At 44.0% G+C, this 20869-nt stretch overlaps 1 protein-coding gene across 1 annotated transcript in view; it reads right to left on the reverse strand.

Annotated features, from left to right (window-relative positions):
- Positions 1-15967: 15967 nt before the first annotated feature.
- The window catches only part of LOC121584336 (serine/threonine-protein kinase WNK1-like), a 170834-nt gene continuing 165932 nt past the window's right edge, over positions 15968-20869 (reverse strand). The window contains 2 exon segments of the mRNA XM_045208809.1: positions 15968-17438; positions 17778-18013. Of these exon segments, the coding sequence (XP_045064744.1) occupies positions 17055-17438; positions 17778-18013 (620 nt within the window). The 3' untranslated portion in view covers positions 15968-17054.

Genomic DNA, 20869 nt, shown 5'->3' on the forward strand with positions numbered 1-20869 from the left:
GAGATCCTTGAATGAAAACCTGCTCCAGAGAGCTCAGGACCTCAGACTGGGTCGAAGGTTCACCTTCCAACAGGACAACGACCCTAAGCACACAGCCAAGACAACGCAGGAGTGACTTCGAGACAAGTCTCTGAATGTCCTTGAGTGGCCCAGCCAGAGCCCGGACTGGAACCCGATCAAACATCTCTGGAGAGACCTGAAAACAGCTGTGCAGCGACGCTCCCCATTCAACCTGACAGAGGTTGAGAGGATCTGCAGTGAAGAATGGGAGAAACTCCCCAAATACAGGTGTTCTAAGCTTGTAGTGTCATACCCAAGAAGACTCAAGTCTGTATTCGCTGCCAAAGGTGCTTCAACAAAGTACTGAGTAAAGTGTCTGAAAACGTATGTAAATGTGATATTTCAGTTTATTTTATTTTATAAATTTGCACAAATTTCTACAAACCTGTTTTGCTTTGTCATTATGGGGTATTGTGTGTACAGTTGAAGTCGGAAGTTTACATACACCTTAGCCAAATACATTTAAACTCTGTTTTTCACAATTCCTGACATTTAATCCTAGTAAAAGATTCCCTGTCTTAGGTCAGTTAGGATCACCACTTTATTTTAAGAATGTGAAATGTCAGAATAATAGTAGAGAGAATGATTAAATTGAGCTTTTATTTCTTTCATCACATTTACCAGTGGTCAGAAGTTTACATACACTCAATTAGTATTTGGTAGCATTGCCTTTAAATGGTTTAACTTGGGTCAAACTTTTCGGGTAGCCTTCCACAAGCTTCCCACAATAAGTTGGGTGAATTTTGGCCCATTCCTCCTTACAGAGCTGGTGTAACTGAGTCAGGTTTGTAGGCCTCCTTGCTCACACGCTTTTTCAGTTCTGCCCACACATTTTCTATAGGATTGAGGTCAGGGCTTTGTGACGGCCACTCCAATACCTTGACTTTGTTGTCCTTCAGCCATTTTGCCACAACTTTGGAAGTATGCTTAACACCCCGGCCATCCTACAATCCAAACTAGATGCCCTCAATCTCACACACATTATCAACGAACCTACCAGGTACAACCCTAAATCCGTAAACATGGGCACCCTCATAGATATCATCCTGACTAACTTACCCTCTAAATACACCTCCGCTGTCTTCAACCAGGATCTCAGCGATCACTGCCTTATTGCCTGCGTCCGTAACGGGTCCGCGGTCAAACGACCACCCCTCATCACTGTCAAATGCTCCCTAAAACATTTAGCGAGCAGGCCTTCCTAATTGACCTGGCCCAGGTATCCTGGATGGATATCGATCTCATTCCGTCAGTAGAGGATGCCTGGTTGTTCTTTAAAAGTAATTTCCTCTCAAACTTAAATAAACATGCCCCATTCAAAAAATACAGAACTAAGAACAGATATAGCCCCTGGTTCTCCTCAGACTTGACTGTCCTTGACCAGCACAAAAACATCCTGTGGCGTACTGCATTAGCATCGAATAGCCCCCGCGATATGCAACTTTTCAGGGAAGTTAGGAACCAATATACACAAGCAGTTAGGAAAGCAAAGGCTAGCTTTTTCAAACAGAAATTTGCATCCTGTAGCACTAACTCCAAAAAGTTTTGGGACACTGTAAAGTCCATGGAGAATAAGAGCACCTCCTCCCAGCTGCCCACTGCACTGAGGCTAGGAAACACTATCACCACCGATAAATCTACAATAATCGAGAATTTCAGCAAGCATTTTTTTACGGCTGGCCATGCTTTCCACCTGGCTACCACTACCCCGGCCACCAGCTCTGCACCCTCCGCTGCAACTTGCCCATGCCCCTCCCGCTTCTCCTTCACACAAATTCAGACAGCTGATGTTCTGAAAGAGCTGCAAAATCTGGACCCCTACAAATCATCTGGGCTAGACAATCTGGACCCTTTCTAAAACTAGCCGCCGAAATTGTCGCAACCCCTATTACTAGCCTGTTCAACCTCTCTTTTGTAATGTCTGAGATCCCCAGAGATTGGAAAGCTGCTGCGGTCATCCCCCTCTTCAAAGGGGGTGACACTCTTAGATCCAAACTGTTACAGACCTATATCCATCCTGCCCTGCCTTTCGAAAGTTTTGAAAGCCAAGTTAACAAACAGATCACTGACCATTTTGAATCCCACCGTACCTTCTCCGCTATGCAATCCGGTTTCTGAGCTGGTCATGGGTGCACCTCAGCCACGCTCAAGGTGCTAAACGATATTATAACCGCGATCGATAATAGACAGTACTGTGCAGCCATCTTCATCGACCTGGCCAAGGCTTTCGACTCTGTCAACCACCGCATTCTTATTGGCAGACTAAATAGCCTTGGTTTCTCAAATGACTGCCTCGCCTGGTTCACCAACTACTTCTCAGATAGAGTTCAATGTGTCAAATCGGAGGGCCTGTTGTCTGGACCTATGGAAGTCTATGGGGGTGCCACAGGGTTCAATTCTTGGGCCGACTCTTTTCTCCATGGACTTTACTCCTGAGTGGCGCAGTGGTCTAAGGCACTGCATCGCAGTGCTAACTGTGCCACTAGAGATCCTGGTTCGAATCCAGGCTCTGTCGCAGCCGGCCGCGACCGGGAGACTCATGGGCGGCGCACAATCGGCCCAGCGTCGTCCAGGGTAGGGGAGGGAATGGCCGGCAGGGATGTAGCTCAGTTGATAGAGCATGGCGTTTGCAACGCCAGGGTTGTGGGTTCGATTCCCACGGGGGGCCAGTATAAAAAAAAAGATGTATTCACTAACTGTAAGTCGCTCTGGATAAGAGCGTCTGCTAAATGACTAAAATGTAAATGTAAATGTATATCAATGATGTCGCTCTTGCTGCTGGTGACTCTCAGATCCACCTCTACGCAGACGACACCATTTTGTATACATCTGGCCCTTCATTGGACACTGTGTTAACAAACCTCCAAACGAGCTTCAATGCCATACAACACTCCTTCAGTAGCCTCCAACTGCTCTTAAACACTAGTAAAACTAAATGCATGCTCTTCAATCGAACGCTGCTGGCACCCGCCCACCCGACTAGAATCACTACTCTCGACAGGTCTGACCTAGAGTATGTGGACAACTACAAATACCTAGGTGTCTGGTTAGACTCCTTCCAGACTCACATTAAGCATCTCCAATCCAAAGTTAAATCTAGAATCAGCATCCTATTTCACAACAAAGCCTCCTTGACTCATGCTGCCAAACATGCCCTCGTAAAACTGACTATCCTACCGATCCTTGACTTCGGCGATGTCATTTACAAAATAGCCTCCAACACTCTACTCAGCAAATTGGATGTAGTCTATCACAGTGCCATCCGTTTTGTCACCAAAGCCCCATATACTACCCACCACTGTGACCTGTACGCTCTTGTTGGCTGGTCCTCACTACATATTCGTCGCCAAACCCACTGGCTCCAGGCCATCTATAAATCACTGCTAGGCAAATCCCCGCCTTATCTTAGCTCATTGGTCACCATAGCAACACCCACCCGTAGTATGCGCTCCAGCAGGTATATCTCACTGGTCATCCCCAAAGCAAACACCTCCTTTGGCCGCCATTCCTTCCAGTTCTCTGCTGCCAATGACTGGAACGAATTGCAAAAATCTCTGAAGCTGGAGACTCTTATCTCCCTCACTAACTTTAAGCATCAGTTGCCAGAGCACCTTACCGATCACTGCACCTGTACACAGCCCATCTGAAATTAGCCCAACCAACTACCTTATCCCCATATTGTTATTTATTTTGCTCATTTGCACCCCAGTATCTCTATTTGCACATCTATCATTCCAGTGTTAATACTAATTGTAATTATTTTGCACTATAGCCTATTTATTGCCTTACCTCCATAACTTGCTACATTTGAACACACTGTATATATATTTTCTGTTGTATTTTTGACTTTATGTTTTGTTTTACCCCATATGTAACTCTGTGTTGTTGTTTTTATCGCACTGCTTTGCTTTATCTTGGCCAGGTCGCAGTTGTAAATGAGAACTTGTTCTCAACTGGCTTACCTGGTTAAATAAAGGTGAAACAAATAAAATAAATAAATGCTTGGGGTCATTGTCCATTTGGAAGACCCATTTGCGACCAAGCTTTAACTTTCTGACTGATGTCTTGAGATGTTGCTTCAATATATTCACATAATTTTCCTTCCTCATGATGCCATCTATTTTGTGAAGTGCACAAGTCCCTCCTGCAGCAAAGCACCCCCACAGCATGATGCTGCCACCTCCGTGCTTCACGGTTGGGATGGTGTTCTTCGGCTTGCAAGCGTCGCCCTTCTTCCTCCAAACATAACGATGGTCATTATGGCCAAACAGTTCTATTTTTGTTTCATCAGACCAGAGGACATTTCTCCAAAAAGTACGATCTTTGCAAACTGTAGTCTGGCTTTTTTATGGCGGTTTTGGAGCAGTGGCTTCTTCCTTGCTGAGCGGCCTTTCAGGTTATGTCGATATAGGACTTGTTTGATTGTGGATATAGATACTTTTGTACCTGTTTCCTCCAGCATCTTCACAAGGTCCTTTGCTGTTGTTCTGGGATTGATTTGCACTTTTCGCACCAAAGTGCGTTCATCTCTAGGAGACAGAACGCGTCTCCTTCCTGAGCGGTATGACGGCTGCGTGGTCCCATGGTGTATATACTTGCCTACTATTGTTTGTACAGATGAACGTGGTACCTTCAGGTGTTTGGAAATTGCTCCCAAGGATGAACCAGACTTGTGGAGATCTACAATTTCTTTTCTGAGGTCTTGGCTGATTTCTTTTGATTTTCCCATGATGTCAAGCAAAGAGGCACTGAGTTTGAAGGTAGGCCTTGAAATACATTTACATTTTACATTTAATTTGAAATACATCCACAGATACACCTCCTATTGACTCAAATGATGTCAATTAGCCTATCAGAAGCTTCTAAAGCCATGACATCATTTTCTGGAATTGTCCAAGCTTTTTAAAGGCGCAGTCAACTTAGTGTACGTAAATGTCTGACCCACTGGAATTGTGATACAGTGAATTATAAGTGAAATAATCTGTCTGTAAACAATTGTTGGAAAAAATACTTTGTCACGCACAAAGTAGATGTCCTAACCGACTTGCCAAACCTATATTTTGTTAACAAGAAATTTGTGGAGTGGTTGAAAAACAAGTTTTAATGACTCCAACCTAAGTGTATGTAAACTTCCGACTTCAACTGTACATTGATGAGGATATATACAGTGGGCTCAGATTACTGGCACCCCTGACTGGCAATGCACAAACAATACTTTAAAAAATATAAACATTATAATTATAGAGAAACTCAAAATACCAACATGTTAGAAATACTGTACTTTATTAATGTTTCAACGGAACCAACCAAAATCATAAAATTATTTAATACAAAATAAATGTCACCAAAATCTAAGTTTCATAATTATTGGCACTCCTCATTTAGTACTTAGTGCAACCACCTCTGGCAGGGATAACAGCATGGAGTCTTTTCCTGTAATGTTTGACAAGGTTAAGGAACACTTTTGGAGGGATTTTGGACCATTCCTCTATGCAGATCCTTTCAAGATCCTTCACATTCTTGGGTTTGCACTTATCAACTGCCCTCTTCAACTCAGCCCACAGATTTTCGATTGGATTGAGGTCCGGCGACTGAGATGGCCATGGCAGAACATTGATTTTGTTGTCACAGAACCATTTCTGTGTGGATCTTGAGGTATGTTCTGGGTCATTGTCTTAATGGAAAGTCCACCTACGGCCAAGTCCCAGCCTTCTGGCAGAGGCAACCAGATTGTCAGCCAAAATTGCCTGCTACTTGGTGGAATTCATTATGCCATCAATCTTAACCAGTGCCCCTGGACCTCTGGAATTAAAACAGCCCCAAAACATCACTGACCCACCACCATATTTCACCGTGGGTATGAGGTGCCTCTCCTTGTATGCATCTCTGTTTCGACGCCAAACATGCCGATGCTGTATCTGACCAAAACGTTCAATTTTGGTCTCATCTGACCAGAGCACCTTCTTCCAGTCATAATTTAAATGACGTTTAAACTCCAAGCGCTTGCGTCTGTGTCTTGGGGTCAGAAAGGGCTTTCTTCTGGCAACCCTTCCAAAGAGCCTGTGGAGGTGGCGTCTGATGGTGCTTTTTGAAACCTGGTGACCCCAAGACCTGCAATTATTTCACAGTGATTCTTGGGGATTTTGTTGCTCCTCTCACCATCCTCCTCCCTAACCTGGGGGGCAAAATGCTTTTGCGTCCTCTACCCGTGAGGTTTTCAACTGTTCCATATCTTTTAGAATTTTTTAAATAATTGCCCTGACAGTGGTCAGTGGTATATTAAATCGTTTGTGGATCTTCTTGTAGCCATTACCAGATTTATAAAGGTCTACGACCATCTGTCTCTTTTGAACTGCCAGTTATTTTGTTTTCTTCATGGTGTTGGATGACAAAGGGATATTGCATGCGTGTTACCTCATTTTTATACCCTAGTGAAACAGGCAGTGATGTAATGGCTCAATATAGTTCCTTAAGACTTAGATAAATTCCACTTATTTTAGTTTAATTCCTGGTTTAATTTTGGTAGATGTTATTTACAATAATCTTTAAGGGTGCCATTAATTGTGAAACCTTGATTTTGGTGACATTTATTTTGTATTAAATAATTGTATGATTTTGGTTGGTTCCATTGAAACATCAATAAAGTACAGTATTTCTCACATGTTGGTATTTTGAGTTTCTCCATAATTATATTGTTTTAATTTTTTTAAGTATTGTTTGTGTATTGCCAGTCATTGGTGCCAGTAATTTTGGAGCCCACTGCATACATTTTTTAATCCATTTTAGAATAAGGCTGTAACGTAATAAAATGTGGAAAAAGTCAAGGGGTATGAATACTTTCCGAATGCACTGTATGTGTGTGTTCTTAACAGTGACTGGAGTCGTGCAGACAGCTGTCTCAGTCTCCTGTTCTTCTCAGCTAAACTCTCTCTTCCACAAACCCTTTCCCACAGCCTCACACTGGCTTTGAACTGGCTGCTAAACTAAATTCAGTCACCTTCCTCAACCAGTGAGAGAGAGAGAGAGAGAGAGAGAGAGAGAGAGAGAGAGAGAGAGAGAGAGAGAGAGAGAGAGAGAGACTGTTGCATATTTCCACAGACCACAATGTCTAACCGAGGGCTTGGCGAAGGGAGGCCTCTGCTCCAACTTCAAATTGGCCCCTTTTTTCTTCCAAAACCATGTTTCTTTGTTCAAAGGCAACAACACATGGTGTGCTGATTGCATTCCAGGAGATCCTCTTTCAAAAGACAAGCTTCATGGTGGGATTGAAGAAGCGTGAGAAAGCCTTTAGAGGGTTAGCCTGAGGCTGGCGGGGAGTGTGTGTGAGGTAGCTGGGAGCTGTGGTCTCACAGCACGTCCATTTTTCAGCAGGCATGGTGAGAGGGCAGCCCTGTCAGTGTGGCCCAGGAGGATGTAGGGAGGGTCGAAGGGAAGCTTGTTAGGGGAAGAGGGGGGGATGTGGTGACAGAGAGGGGGATGGGGTGACTGAGAGGGGGATGGGGTGACAGACCGGACCCCCTGGGAACAGTATGTCTCCACAGGGAGGGTTGAAGTAAAGTACGAACCCCTTTAGTGACTCATTTTTTTGCTCTGAAAAACAACCCTCATATCATCGTGTAACATTTCCAGTCGTGAGTGTTCATGTTTATGTGGGTGTTATGATAATAGACTACTTAGAACTGTTCAAAGTAAGCAACAGGCTTAGCGTCAGAATACAATCGTGATGAACTAGCCACTACTATTGGCACGGCACTGTATTGTAGAAGGTCAGAGTAGTAGGAGGTTCTCATGACAACAGGACGTGGTGTGTTGTTTATCTGATCGGCTCTCTGTCTCCTCAGCAGAGAGAAGAGGAGAGAGTGAGCGAGAGAGAGAGAGAGCGAGAAGAGGAGCCAGGCCACTGTCAGTGAAAAGGGCACCCCGATTTAACACAGCTAATTGTTCACAAACAGAGACCGAGCAAGAGAAAGACAGAGAGCCCACACAAGTCCCTGTTTGTAGGTTGCCCACCCACTCTCCCTAGAGTGGGTGAAAACAAGCTTTGGTGATTAAATTGCACTTCTTTATGTCATAAAATGCATTTTACCAAGACAAATACGATTATTCATGTTCTGAATCGTTCAGTGGGGTCTTTCTCTAACATATCATTAACATATTATATCCCGAAAGTCGGATTTTGTAACCTAATACATCCGATAATAAACCCAGAGATCTGTTGACATACTGGTGCAGGTACTGTATCTCGTAACAACGTTTGAGGATTTTACATTTTGTGGTGGTCGTCGTCTTCAAAGTTGTTTCCGCGGGTCGCGAAAATCAACATTAGCATGACACAAGCTGAATGAAATGTAAAAGGCTTTGAAAATAAAAAAGCTTGGTATACGCTCAGTGCTCTGTTGACATTTCACAGAAATACGCTTGTTTTTGTGAGAAACCTTGGAAAAAAGAACAGGAATTTCAATATAATAATAATAATAATAATAATATGCCATTTAGCAGACGCTTTTATCCAAAGCGACTTACAGTCATGCGTGCATACATTTTTGTGTATGGGTGGTCCCGGGGATCGAACCCACTACCTTGGCGTTACAAGCGCCGTGCGCTACCAGCTGAGCTACAGAGGATCAATATGAAAAGCGTATACTAAAATCGATATCCATCTTACCTCTATACTGTTTTATGTCCTGCGGATTCAAGAAGAAAGATGACGAGATCAACTGGAAAGTGAGCCTGTCAGGTAGCCAGTAGCCTTAATTCTCACACAGAATCCAGCCCAGCTGACGCCATGCAATTTCCCTGAATTTGGACCACTTTCTTCCTCCGGCCTCCATTGGTTTAGTCACTCTAATTCCTAAGGGAGTTTGGACCGTTGGTTTTCTTTGCAAAGTATCTACACAATTAACATTATTTTACCCATTGGTAAAATTATGCGATTTTTGATTTGACACGCTACTGTTCGGCTACTGTTTTGAAGCAGTGTAATTTCTCGTCTTTAGATTAATGAGGCTTAATTTACTTTGATAGCTACAGTATGTATTTTTAAGAGATGGCTAGAACATGTTGTCAATTCCTCACATGGACATTTGAGTACAATCTAGTCTAGCCTATATTTGTGCCCTGGTTCTTCATATAGGGGTCAGAGGAGCTCGGCTTGCCCCGTTCCAACTCCTCACTCAGAATGAGGGCAGTGAGTTTGTCCATATAAAATACTCACTGGGATAACGTTCCCCTGCAAATATCATGAAACAGGAAGATCTCTTTATATAGATTGACCCTGAATGTTCTAATGGCAGATGACAGGGACGACCTCCTCGTATCGTCCCACCAGGTGTAACAAACCTCTAGAAATTCAAGGAGAGAACATGAATAAGTCAACATTTACATTTCCGTCATTTAGCAGATAAGTGACGGTCTACCTGACGAATATCAATGAGCTTTTTCCACCAGCGGTTGTCTCTTTCTTCAGGTCTGGACTGATGAGGGACACAGCATCTCAGAGTACGAGTGCTGATCTAGGATGTCTTCTAGATCCCAATGAATATGATTATATGGACAGGAGGGGGACCTGATCCTAGAATAGCACCCCTACCCTTGGTAGCCTAGTGGTTAGAGAGTTTGGCCAGTAACTGAAAGATCGCTGGATTGAATACCCGAGCCGACAAGGTGAAAAATCTGCCGATGTGCCCTTGTGCAAGGCACTTAACCCTAATTTGCTCCAGGGGTGCTGTACTACTATGGCTGACTCTGTAAAACAACACATTTCACTGCACCTATCTGGTGTTTGTGACAATATAAATATATGTTTTATTTTACGATGAGGGCCACAGCCAGCCTCTACAGGACCTCAGGCTAGCCCAACAGGGTTCGTAATTTGGCAACAAAAGCACAGCGATGGGCAAATACTGTATGTCATGAAACAGGGAGAGGACTGCCAAGTTCCACCTCCCTATGGTAGGGGGGCTGGGGAGAGTCTACTCAGCACAAACACATGAGAATCAGAGGAATGCCCATTCCCTACTTCTGCAAACATGGGACAGCCATGACTCTGTCAATCTGTTGAGCTGAGGTGGTATATATACACACACACACACACACACACACACACACACAGGAACGCAAGGCATAAGCTGACTCCTATGCAGTGTGTGTTCTTGTAGGACATGTCTGGATAAGAAAAGAAATTACACAAATCAATTTTTCATTTTCATCAGATAAGGAGGTGCTGTTAACAAGATGGCCGCCCTGATTTCATTCAATCACAAATTATTTTAATGACGTAAAAAACAATCACCTGAAGAAACAATGCATTTCCTTCACCTGATGGCTTTCTATTAATCTTAGACATGAATGGTTCCTTGATTAGGCACTAGTGGTGCGTGCATGGAGAGAAGCCCTTGACTGTGTCCCAAATGGCACCCTATTCCCTATGTAGAGCACTACTTTTGACCAGGGCCCTGATCAATAATGCTCTTCATAGGGTGTAATTTGGGAGGGAGCCTTATTCCTCTGTGATTTATATCAGGGTAGTGCAGCCCTGTTGTGGAATATTGTTCCTAATGTAATTCCCTTTTCCTTCCTCATTATTTCCACACAATCCATGACTACTGATAAACACTAGTTTCAGTCTCCCACCATCCTGCTTCCCAATTGGCTCACAGTCACAAGCGTAAGTCATTCAATCTGTCTGTAATAATGTATTATACAACCTGTAACGCTATCAGATAGTATGTTTCAGTACTGCCCAGCCAACAGTTTACAGAAACAGAGAGACCAGAGGTCTTATGTACAGTATAAAGCATCTCAGGGCAAAAGTGTTGATCTAGGATCAGGTCCCTTCTGTCCATTTAATGTTATATATTGTGATCGAAACAGCAAAACTGATCCCAAATCAGTTCCTCCTGCGCCCTGCTATATGAGATTCTCTCTTAAGCCTGGGAGAACTATGTGTTTTATACTGCCCCCATGTGGTATTGGACGGTACTAAAACAGGTGGATAAAAACAAACATTTAGGACAAGATGAAAATACCAATCACTTGATTAATTTAAATGACTTTTGTTTATTAAGTTTACAAATAAAGTAACAAATATATTTTATTGGAGCGCAAAGCGCAATTTTATTTGAAGCTTGAACAGCCTATACTTAATGCAGAACAGTTAAACGCTGCCAATGATTCCTAACAGGTTTCCTTTGCTTTTCCTTTTTATCATTATTTATTTGAAAACATTTTTTGTACAACGTTAAACAGCATGAGGAAAAACTATTGAATTAAGTCACTAGATGTTTCTAGAGACACAAAATTGCAAAAAAAAAGTAGTACAAAACAAAACAAAATACTTTAAATCAACTTGAATTGTTTAGTTTTAGTGAGGGTGGCTGTGTCCATGTTTTGAGTTGTTTTGTGGTAATAACTAACAGTATAATAAGCTGTGACGAAAAGGTAACATGCAAGAGCTTATTTCGAGAAACAAGCATGTTCCTTACTGAACCACTTCTGTGTCAAGTCAGACTAACGGTGAATTGAATGACATTCCCACATTTAATCGGCACTTTGCAGGACATAAAATCGGTTACAGGAAGGCAAAGGAGGACTTGTATATTAACAGTAAAAAGGAAAACAACAGGAGAAGTAGCAGAATCGATCGGCATTCTGAATGATGCTAAAATGAATATTATTACACTTTGTAAATTCACTAACTTCCCATCCTCTGTAACTGTACGTGTAAATGTAGCTGTGGTCCAGGGGCGTGGTTCGGCTACACTCTCACGATGATGATGACCGTTGGAGCACAGCCGAACGACGCCCTGGACCAGAGCTAGTGTAAATGTGTTCATCAGAGGAGGTCTTTAGTTTCACCACTGTAACCTCACCATAACCTGTTCACCATTGCATGTTATGCATTGCAGCCACTGTGTCATACTTAGTTATTAAGAAGTAAACATATTGCTCAGTATTGTTTTTAGAGAGAGCAGATGTTCATGTAGCTAAAGTCATTACTGCATGATAATGGCACTGAGGCAGTGGCATTGTAAAGGTTTTATTTGTTTTTGTTTTTCAAAAGTATGATCATCAATAAAATAACTAAGCAAAGTGTATTTTTGTCATGTTCACAGATTCAACCAAACTTGCTAAGTACTGTACTGAGGGTCTCCGGTAAGTAGGAAAAGTTCAATCCACAAAACAGGCAAAAGCAATGTTTTACAAAGAAACCCCCCAGCTGTTTTTAACGGTTTTAAATATCCAGAATACAACATAGTCACTCTCAAAAGATAAAATGGTTGAGAATGTACCATCTCTTTTCAAGTGATCTCCTGTAGCAGACATGTTTACAGTGAGTAGAGACGACTGAAGCGGTAAGCAGAAGGCCTTAGATCTAGCAGTCCTTGTAAACTAATCAGTAGTTAAGGTGACGAGTGTTTAAAAAAAATAACACTTTTCTAAGGTATTCACTTTTAAACACGTTTGACCCCCAGGTAATGGTTTTGTACAGTTGCTTTGAGAAGGATATGGGGGTTAATGAACTATTCTGGTCTACACAGATTGGACCAGTTTTACTGTCTACAACACTTTCAGGTAACGAGAAAGACACTGTTGATCTATCATTACAACAGTTAAGGTTTCCAAAAAGACAAGACCAGAAGGACATCCACCAACAAATTAAAGATCCATGTAAAAAATAAAAATAAATAAAGATGGAACTAACCATTTATTTATTTGCATTGTGAGTGGTGAAACGGTCTGCTACTTTAGAACAAGCTACGAACCTGCACTAAAAGCCACAGGTGGTTTTATTAAAGAGACTGGGGCAGCATTAAGCAGATGATGAAATACCTGGGCTTGAACCACCAGCATTGCACTGGTGATGAGGAAGTCACTTGTTGGTCAAACCCAGCAGCACAGTGTACAATACTACAGCCTTGTGACCCCTGACCTCTCCTCTTCTGCCTCCACTAGCCCTGGCTTCTACCTCAACTCTACTTTCACTTCACTGGCCTTAAATGACATAGGGCCCAGTCACACCTACTACTGTAAGACCGCATTCCAAATGGCGCCCTATTCCCTATTTAGTGTACTACTTTTGACCGGGGCCTATAGGGCTTTGGTCAAAAGTAGTGCACTATTTAGGGAATAGGGTGCCATTTGAGACACATCCTAAGACTGACAGTAGAGACACATTATGCCTGGTTAGTAACTATACAACAACACAATCTGGTTTGAACTCTTTTGAGACATTCACACAAATACCGTTTCTCACTGACTGACTTTCTTAACTCCATTCCTATCCTTCCACCTCTTCTCCTCTCTCTTTCACCAACACGAGGCTTGTATACCGTGCTGCTTGGTGTCGGACACAACAAGGCTTTGTGGACAGGCCATAAATAAAGATAGTCTGATTGTTGCAGTGGGTCTAATGATAGGATCAGTGGTAGCTAGAGATCTCTTGCATACTGAATGAATGGTTGTAGTATCTGAAAAGTGTCCCCCGAAGACTGGAACAAACGGAACAGTCAAGCATTCCGTTCCTACCAGACTCTTTATGTTAAATGTTAGGTAACCCTGGTCCAGCCTCACTCTGTTCTGTTTTTGCGTTCGTTTGTTCGCTTCAAATACAGAGTTGTCCAATCTTCAACAACTTTTTTTTAAACCATCAGATCCATTCCTACTCTCCGCAGAGTCTAGGACTAAGTTGGTCTCCCCCCCCGAATCAAATTGATTTAAACGGAATACTAAAAAAATTAATGGCAACAAAAAAAAAGTTACCCCAGCCCACCTTCCCCAGTCTCCCCTTCGCAGTGTACCTTTGACCTTTGTACGCACAGAGCCAGTAAAGCACTTCAATTAAGCACAAATCAACAGTGCTTCCGTTACTCCACCATGCCAAAAAACTAAAATAAAGAAGCAAAAGAAATAATGCAAGGCACTAGAAACTCCAGCAAAGATCTTACTGGAGTCCCTGGGGGAGAAAGGAGACTGAAAAGACCAAGGGTGAGTCCCAAATGGCACCCTATTCCCTATATAGTGCACTACTTTTGACCAGAGCCCCATGGGCCCTGATGAAAAGTTGTACACGATGCAGGGGATCGTGTGCTATTTGGGACGCGAGCCCAAGTTACTATTCAAGTACGTTAATTGAGTCCATTTAACATTCACATTTATCTAATATAAAGAACGTACAAAGAGAAGAAAGGTTAAAGTGTCTTCGATAAGTACTGGATAAGGAAAATAGCTAGTCATTTTTTAGCCTAAGTATTACCAATCCACCATAACGTTTCCTCCAACTGTCTTTTTTTTGTGTATTTTCTATATTTTTTCTCTTAAACTAATGTTGTCCAACAACATTTATAATAATCACAGTGTTTCAACATCAAAAACTGATGGGTAAATACAGGTCCATACAGAACACATCTTTTGTCATTTTGTTTTTTAAATATAATAATAATGTACATTTTGTTTTCAATCACACTATTGAAAAGAATCAGAAGTAGAGAGATCGAGGCCCCTAATGCTGTCAACATCATGATTATAAAAGCTGTTACATTAGTAATAGATAATAGGTTTGAAAGTTTCACAAGCCCTCCTCAGGACAGACAGCGTTGTGTGTTGCTGGAGAGCCAAGGCTTTAGTTTTCAACCATCATACCATTCACCATGCAGCCTACCTCTAGCCCACCCCACGTCTAGTCCTCTCCCTGCCCCACCGAGACCTCTCCTTCTCTGGGTCCACGCAGGATACACCTGCCCCTTGGGGACCAACACCAACCCTCCTCCCCAACAGTAAAAGGTACAGGACATACCTCCCTCCCTCTGTACGTCCTGTACTCCCTCTCAGAGCTAAACCACCTATGAAAAAGAAGACTATTGATTTGAGAGTCTACAACTCCTGTCTGAGAGAGTCTACTTCAGCCAACAACTCCTGTCTGAGAGAGTCTACTTCAGCCAACAACTCCTGTCTGAGAGAGTCTACTTCAGCCAACAACTCCTGTCAGAGAGAGTCTACTTCAGCCAACAACTCCTGTCAGAGAGAGTCTACTTCAGCCAACAACTCCTGTCTGGGAGAGTCTACTTCAGCCAACAACTCCTGTCTGGGAGAGTCTACTTCAGCCAACAACTCCTGTCTGAGAGAGTCTACTTCAGCCAACAACTCCTGTCTGGGAGAGTCTACTTCAGCCAACAACTCCTGTCTGAGAGAGTCTACTTCAGCCAACAACTCCTGTCTGAGAGAGTCTACTTCAGCCAACAACTCCTGTCTGGGAGAGTCTACTTCAGCCAACAACTCCTGTCTGGGAGAGTCTACTTCAGCCAACAACTCCTGTCTGAGAGAGTCTACTTCAGCCAACAACTCCTGTCTGAGAGAGTCTACTTCAGCCAACAACTCCTGTCTGAGAGAGTCTACTTCAGCCAACAACTCCTGTCTGTATTAGTTCATGGGGGCTCTCTCATTCCCAGTAAGGGATATGGAAACTACAAGCCAGCCAGCTTGTACAGTCTTTAGGCTTTAGGAGGGGGATCTCATAGCCTCCCAGATACAGTACATTCTAAAATGGAGTAACTATAAGCCTGAAGTTAAGACTGGGATAGATGGGTCTCACATACAGTAATCCTCTCTAATCAGGTAAAGAGATGGCAAGAGATGTTTAGCATGGAGAGGGGAGTTGTAGTTTATTTAAAGGCCCTATACTGGGAGATGTAGTTTCTTTAAAGGCCCTATACTGGGAGAGAGTTCCTGGACAGGAGACGGGGGGAGGGTCACTACCGGCTAACGTAAACCCTTCTCTCATCATGCTACAGAAGAGTCTCCTCAGCCTCACGTCAGTTCAATGGGGACAGAGGAAAAACAGAAACACTAAATCAAACATGGAATCGTCATAACCCAAACTCTAAAAAAAGAGCCATTCTGAATCTGGACGTGGATCGTATGTTTTTCTAATGAAGGTCACTTTTTGTGTTTTTTATTTTATTTTTAGGAGGAGGTTTCTATTACTATGTTCTTATTGCATCACATGGCAACAGGAGGGGTAGAGTAGGGGATGAACCCCCTGGCCTATTCTACGGATTCTCCACCCACACACCAATGTACGTCCTAAATGATACATAGGAATAGCACTACATAGGGTTCCGGATGCCATTTGGGTGCCAACACTGCCTGACCAGCTACATACAGGGCACCAGTCCCACACCTCAGCCTCACAAGCTCAGTCCTTCACCCCATAACCTTTATCCTCTCATCACATCTCCTCACCATGCTACAACACCTCCACTATAATGCACTTCTACTGGAGCTGTATGGTACTCTACAGTCACTTAAAGAGCTGTTCTGGTGCTCTGTCTGGAGGTCAGTTACCAGTAGAAGGAGCTGAACAAGCAGGGGGGCTCAGATAGGTGAGAGGGGGTTAGCTATCTGCTGCAGCCCCCCAACCATAAATACACCACCACCCCCTTGGTTGGTTACTAACATCCATCCCTCCTCTTTGAGATCAGTACAAGGCTCTGGTCTCTACTATAGAGTACATGTAAAGGCCAGTCAGTGAAGGAACAAACCTCATCACCACACACACAGATTTTACAATAGTAATTGTCACAATAACCCTCTTTGGCCACTTAACATTGCACTCGTGTCCATTGGTATTCCTTGTCGCGTTTTGCGGCTTTCTTCGACCTCCAAGGCCCACAGTTGACCTCTGGGTGGGGGGAGAGAGGGGGAGTGTGTCCCCTACCCTACCAGGTCCTGTGGGAGTGTGTACCTCTCCTGTCATCCTTCAGGGAAACAGAAGGGGGCAGTGTGGTGCACCACTTCACACACCAGCTGGCTCTTCTTCTCTCTTCTCCTCCTTTTCACAGCCAGCTCATTCACATTCAACACAGTCCCACCAACCATGATGCCGCTTGTAACAAACAAGCCCCTCTCTCCCTTGTAACACAGACACCCTTCTCTCCTCTCCTCTCCCCATGTCTCTCTCCCTCAGTCTGTCTCAGTCTCTCAGCCCGGCCCGGCCACTACGTGGTCCTCAGGTTGGGGCCTCCAGGGTTGCTGACGGATTTCTGCAAAGTGCTGATGTGGTGGAAGCCCTGCAGGGAGCCCTGCCCCCCAGTGGCAGAGGAGGGGTACTGCGAGGAGGAGACGACCAGGGGCTGAGAGGAGGCCAACATACCCGCCTGACCCTGTCCCGGCCCTGTGGACCCCGTGGATCCAACCCACTGGGCGCTGCTGTAAGGTGCAGTGGAGGAGGGGTAGCCTGCCCCGACCCCGCCGTACTGGGGAGGGGGACACAAGGAGCCCTTGCGGCCCCCCAGAGAGGTAGCGGGGGTGGAAGAGGCGTTGCTGGGGCACAGCTGACTCGGGGCGGAGAACTTACGCCCCTTGTTGCTCGACGGGGTTGCCTGGAGAGGGAGAAGAGACACCAGGGTGAGATACTCCATGGCTGCTCTCCAATATCCATACTAGCATCCCACTTACAATACATGGCCAAAACTAGCTAATGTGGACATTGGAACAACTGTGTCCCTGTGAGGGTTGAGTCATGGTCTTTACTCACGTCGTAGCTGTGTCCCTGTGAGGGTCGAGTCATGGTCTTTACTCACGTCGTAGCTGTGTCCCTGTGAGGGTTGAGTCATGGTCTTTACTCACGTCGTAGCTGTGTCCCTGTGAGGGTTGAGTCATGGTCTTTACTCACCTCGTAGCTGTGTCCCTGTGAGGGTTGAGTCATGGTCTTTACTCACCTCGTAGCTGTGTCCCTGTGAGGGTTGCTGTTGGTGTTTGGAGCGACTCTTGCCCTGGGACAGACTCATAGCGTCGCGGGCCCAGTTGTCAACCAGCTTGTGCAGGTCGTCGGTGAACGTGCCCTTCCGGCCCTGTTGGGGGGCGTTGGGAGAAGGCTGGCCCTGGTTCTGACCCCCTGAACCTGGTTCTTGACCCTGGCCTCCTGGACCACTCACTGTGTTGGTGCTGCTGGTCCCTGGAGAGAGAGAGAGAGGGAGAGAGAGAGGGGGAGAGAGAGAGAGGAGGGTTATGGGATATGTAGAGTAGGTAGTTGTGTGGGTGTCAATGGGTTTGATCAGAGTTGGTAAGGAGACGTTGGATAATGACATACTCTAGCTATGTCAAAGTATTAGGACAGGATCCTATGATACATTATGATCAACTCTTTCTGATGTATGTATTTCAGCCTCCATCCTGCTAAACTGGGCCAACATTTAGCAGGATGAAAATAAAATCTAATCTGACAAATGTGTTCTGCATATGAACAGCAGAGGGAGCTCATGCTCAACTAATGCAGATGGAGCTTTAACACTAGTCTATCACCCTGAATGAACCAGAACATTCTCCATTTAAAAAAAGACACATTCACTGTCTGCAGATAAAATGTTCAATATATCAACAATGACTAGCTTAGACTTACAGCTAAAATAACCCATCTCTCACAAGACACGTTTTGGGGATTTACTTTGGACCAAGACCTGAGATCATGGTGGTTTATTAACGACAGCAACAACAACATTCACAGACATGCAGTAGCTTTGCATGTTGGTGAACGTCATCTAGCCTTATCATTTGATATATTCACAGGTCCTGGCATTTCCTTTGCAAACAATAAATGAAGCTATGACAGAAAAACTAACTCCTAAAATGTAATTGTTGTTTGATAGACAAACTAAGCTCAATCATTGAAGAGGCACACCTTTGGCATTTCTGACAAACTATTGAGGCAAGTTACAAAATGTATACAAAGGAAAAATAGAAAATTAAAGATGATAGTGGGGAAAAAGACAAAGCAGCGATACACTGAGTCATGACTGCAGCACCAGTGGAACTCTGGGTAGTGGAGTCCACAGGACAAGCCATGCTCTAGACTAGAAGGAGATTGGGGAGGGGGAAGGAGGAGGGGGGGGCAGCTGAATCACAACATGACTTCAGCATTTGTTTTAGTGGCCTGGATGACTCCCATTCACTTCGCAACGACTCTGAGATGAACTATGTTGTAAGTTGGCCAATAATGAAAATACCTTTTGATTAAAGGGGCAATCAGCACTTGCTATATCCATTTTCTAACATACAATTTTTTTATATGTACACATTGATGTCTCCCGAGTGGCGCAGTCGTCTAAGGCACTGCATCGCAGTGCTAGCTGTGCCACTAGAGATCCTGGTTCGAATCCAGGCTCTGTCGTAGCCGGCCGTGACCGGGAGACCCATGGGGCGGCGCACCATTGGCCCAGCGTCGTCCAGGGTAGGGGAGGGAATGGCCGGCAGGGATGTAACTCAGCTAGTAGATCATGGCGTTTGCAACGCCAGGGTTGTGGGTTTGATTCCCACGGGGGGCCAGTATGAAAAAAATAAAAAAATAATGTATGCACTCACTAACTGTAAGTCGCTCTAGATAAGAGCGTCTGCTAAATGACTAAAATGTAAAATGTAAAATGATTCTTTAAAAATATAACTTATAAATGCCTCGTGCTTAGTTCAATTGTCGTATCCCATCATATAGGCTTGTTTTACTCCAATGTTTGTAAACAAAGTAAATGTAAAGAAACACTATATAGCCTCAAAACATTGTTAAAACTATCATTTTAATATCATGGATGGTCAGTCCTTGCATTCATAGCTCCGTCTATGAATTTGAGAGTGGTTACATTTCTCCTGCCCCATCCCTCAGCTTTTTACCAAAACAGGGGCAGGGATTGAGCTTTGTTATTGTTTCTACTGCTGATTGCCGCTTTAAAATATCTATATTTTTTTAACACAGTCCTATGGTAGGAACTAAAAGCAAACCAACAGCTTCCTCTGTGTGTGAGCATACAGGACGTTTCTCAGGGTGGTGGACTTTACAATGGTGTTGTGTCTGGCTATGGTGAGCCAGATTCACATTCAAACCCATAAGATGAGGGTTGTGTAGAAGGAGGGAGTCAGGGACTTTTATTGGGATGATAGACGAATCAGGGACTTTCATTGGCTCTAATGGGATGATAGAGGACGTCGGAACTTTTCATTGGCTCTAATGGGATGATAGAGGACTCTGGGACTTTTCATTGGCTCTAATGGGATGATAGAGGACTCAGGGACTTTTCATTGGCTCTAATGGGATGATAGAGGACTCTGGGACTTTTCATTGGCTCTAATGGGATGATAGAGGACTCTGGGACTTTTTATTGGCTCTAATGGGATGATAGAGGACTCTGGGACTTTCATTGGCTCTAATGGGATGATAGAGGACTTGGGGACTTTTTATTGGCTCTAATGGGATGATAGAGGACTTGGGGACTTTTCATTGGCTCTAATGGGATGATAGAGGTCTCTGGGGACTTTTCATTGGCTCTAATGGGATGATAGAGGACTCTGGGACTTTTCATTGGCTCTAATGGGATGATATAGGAGCCAGGGGCTCTCAGAGTGCATTAGCCATTAGACAGTCTGAATGCTCTACTGGACAGCACTGGGAGAGAAAGGGAAGTGGCTATCTGTCACCAGTTAAGTGTGTGTGAATAGTCAGTTGTGTGATCTCCTTGATGTGAGGCACACAGGCGCCTAAGGAAAACAGTTCATTGCATATGGGAGCTCACATACATACAAACAGAAATTCAAGCGGTGAATCAATTATTAGCCACTCCAATCCAATTGCCAAAATGCTAAATCTAAATTTCCACTGAGGAGAGTTTTGAGTGAAAGACAGAAACTACAGGTGTTCTCAAACTTGTTGGGGGCGGGGACCCCTTATGTGATAACAAATTCATCAGGGAGCCCATCATAATCAGAACAAGAGTTTTACTATGACTTCGGCAGTGCATGCATGGCTGGACGAACCAAGTCTCGGGCC

This window comes from Coregonus clupeaformis, chromosome 28, assembly GCF_020615455.1.
Source record: "Coregonus clupeaformis isolate EN_2021a chromosome 28, ASM2061545v1, whole genome shotgun sequence".
NCBI classification, from domain to species: Eukaryota; Metazoa; Chordata; class Actinopteri; order Salmoniformes; family Salmonidae; genus Coregonus; species Coregonus clupeaformis.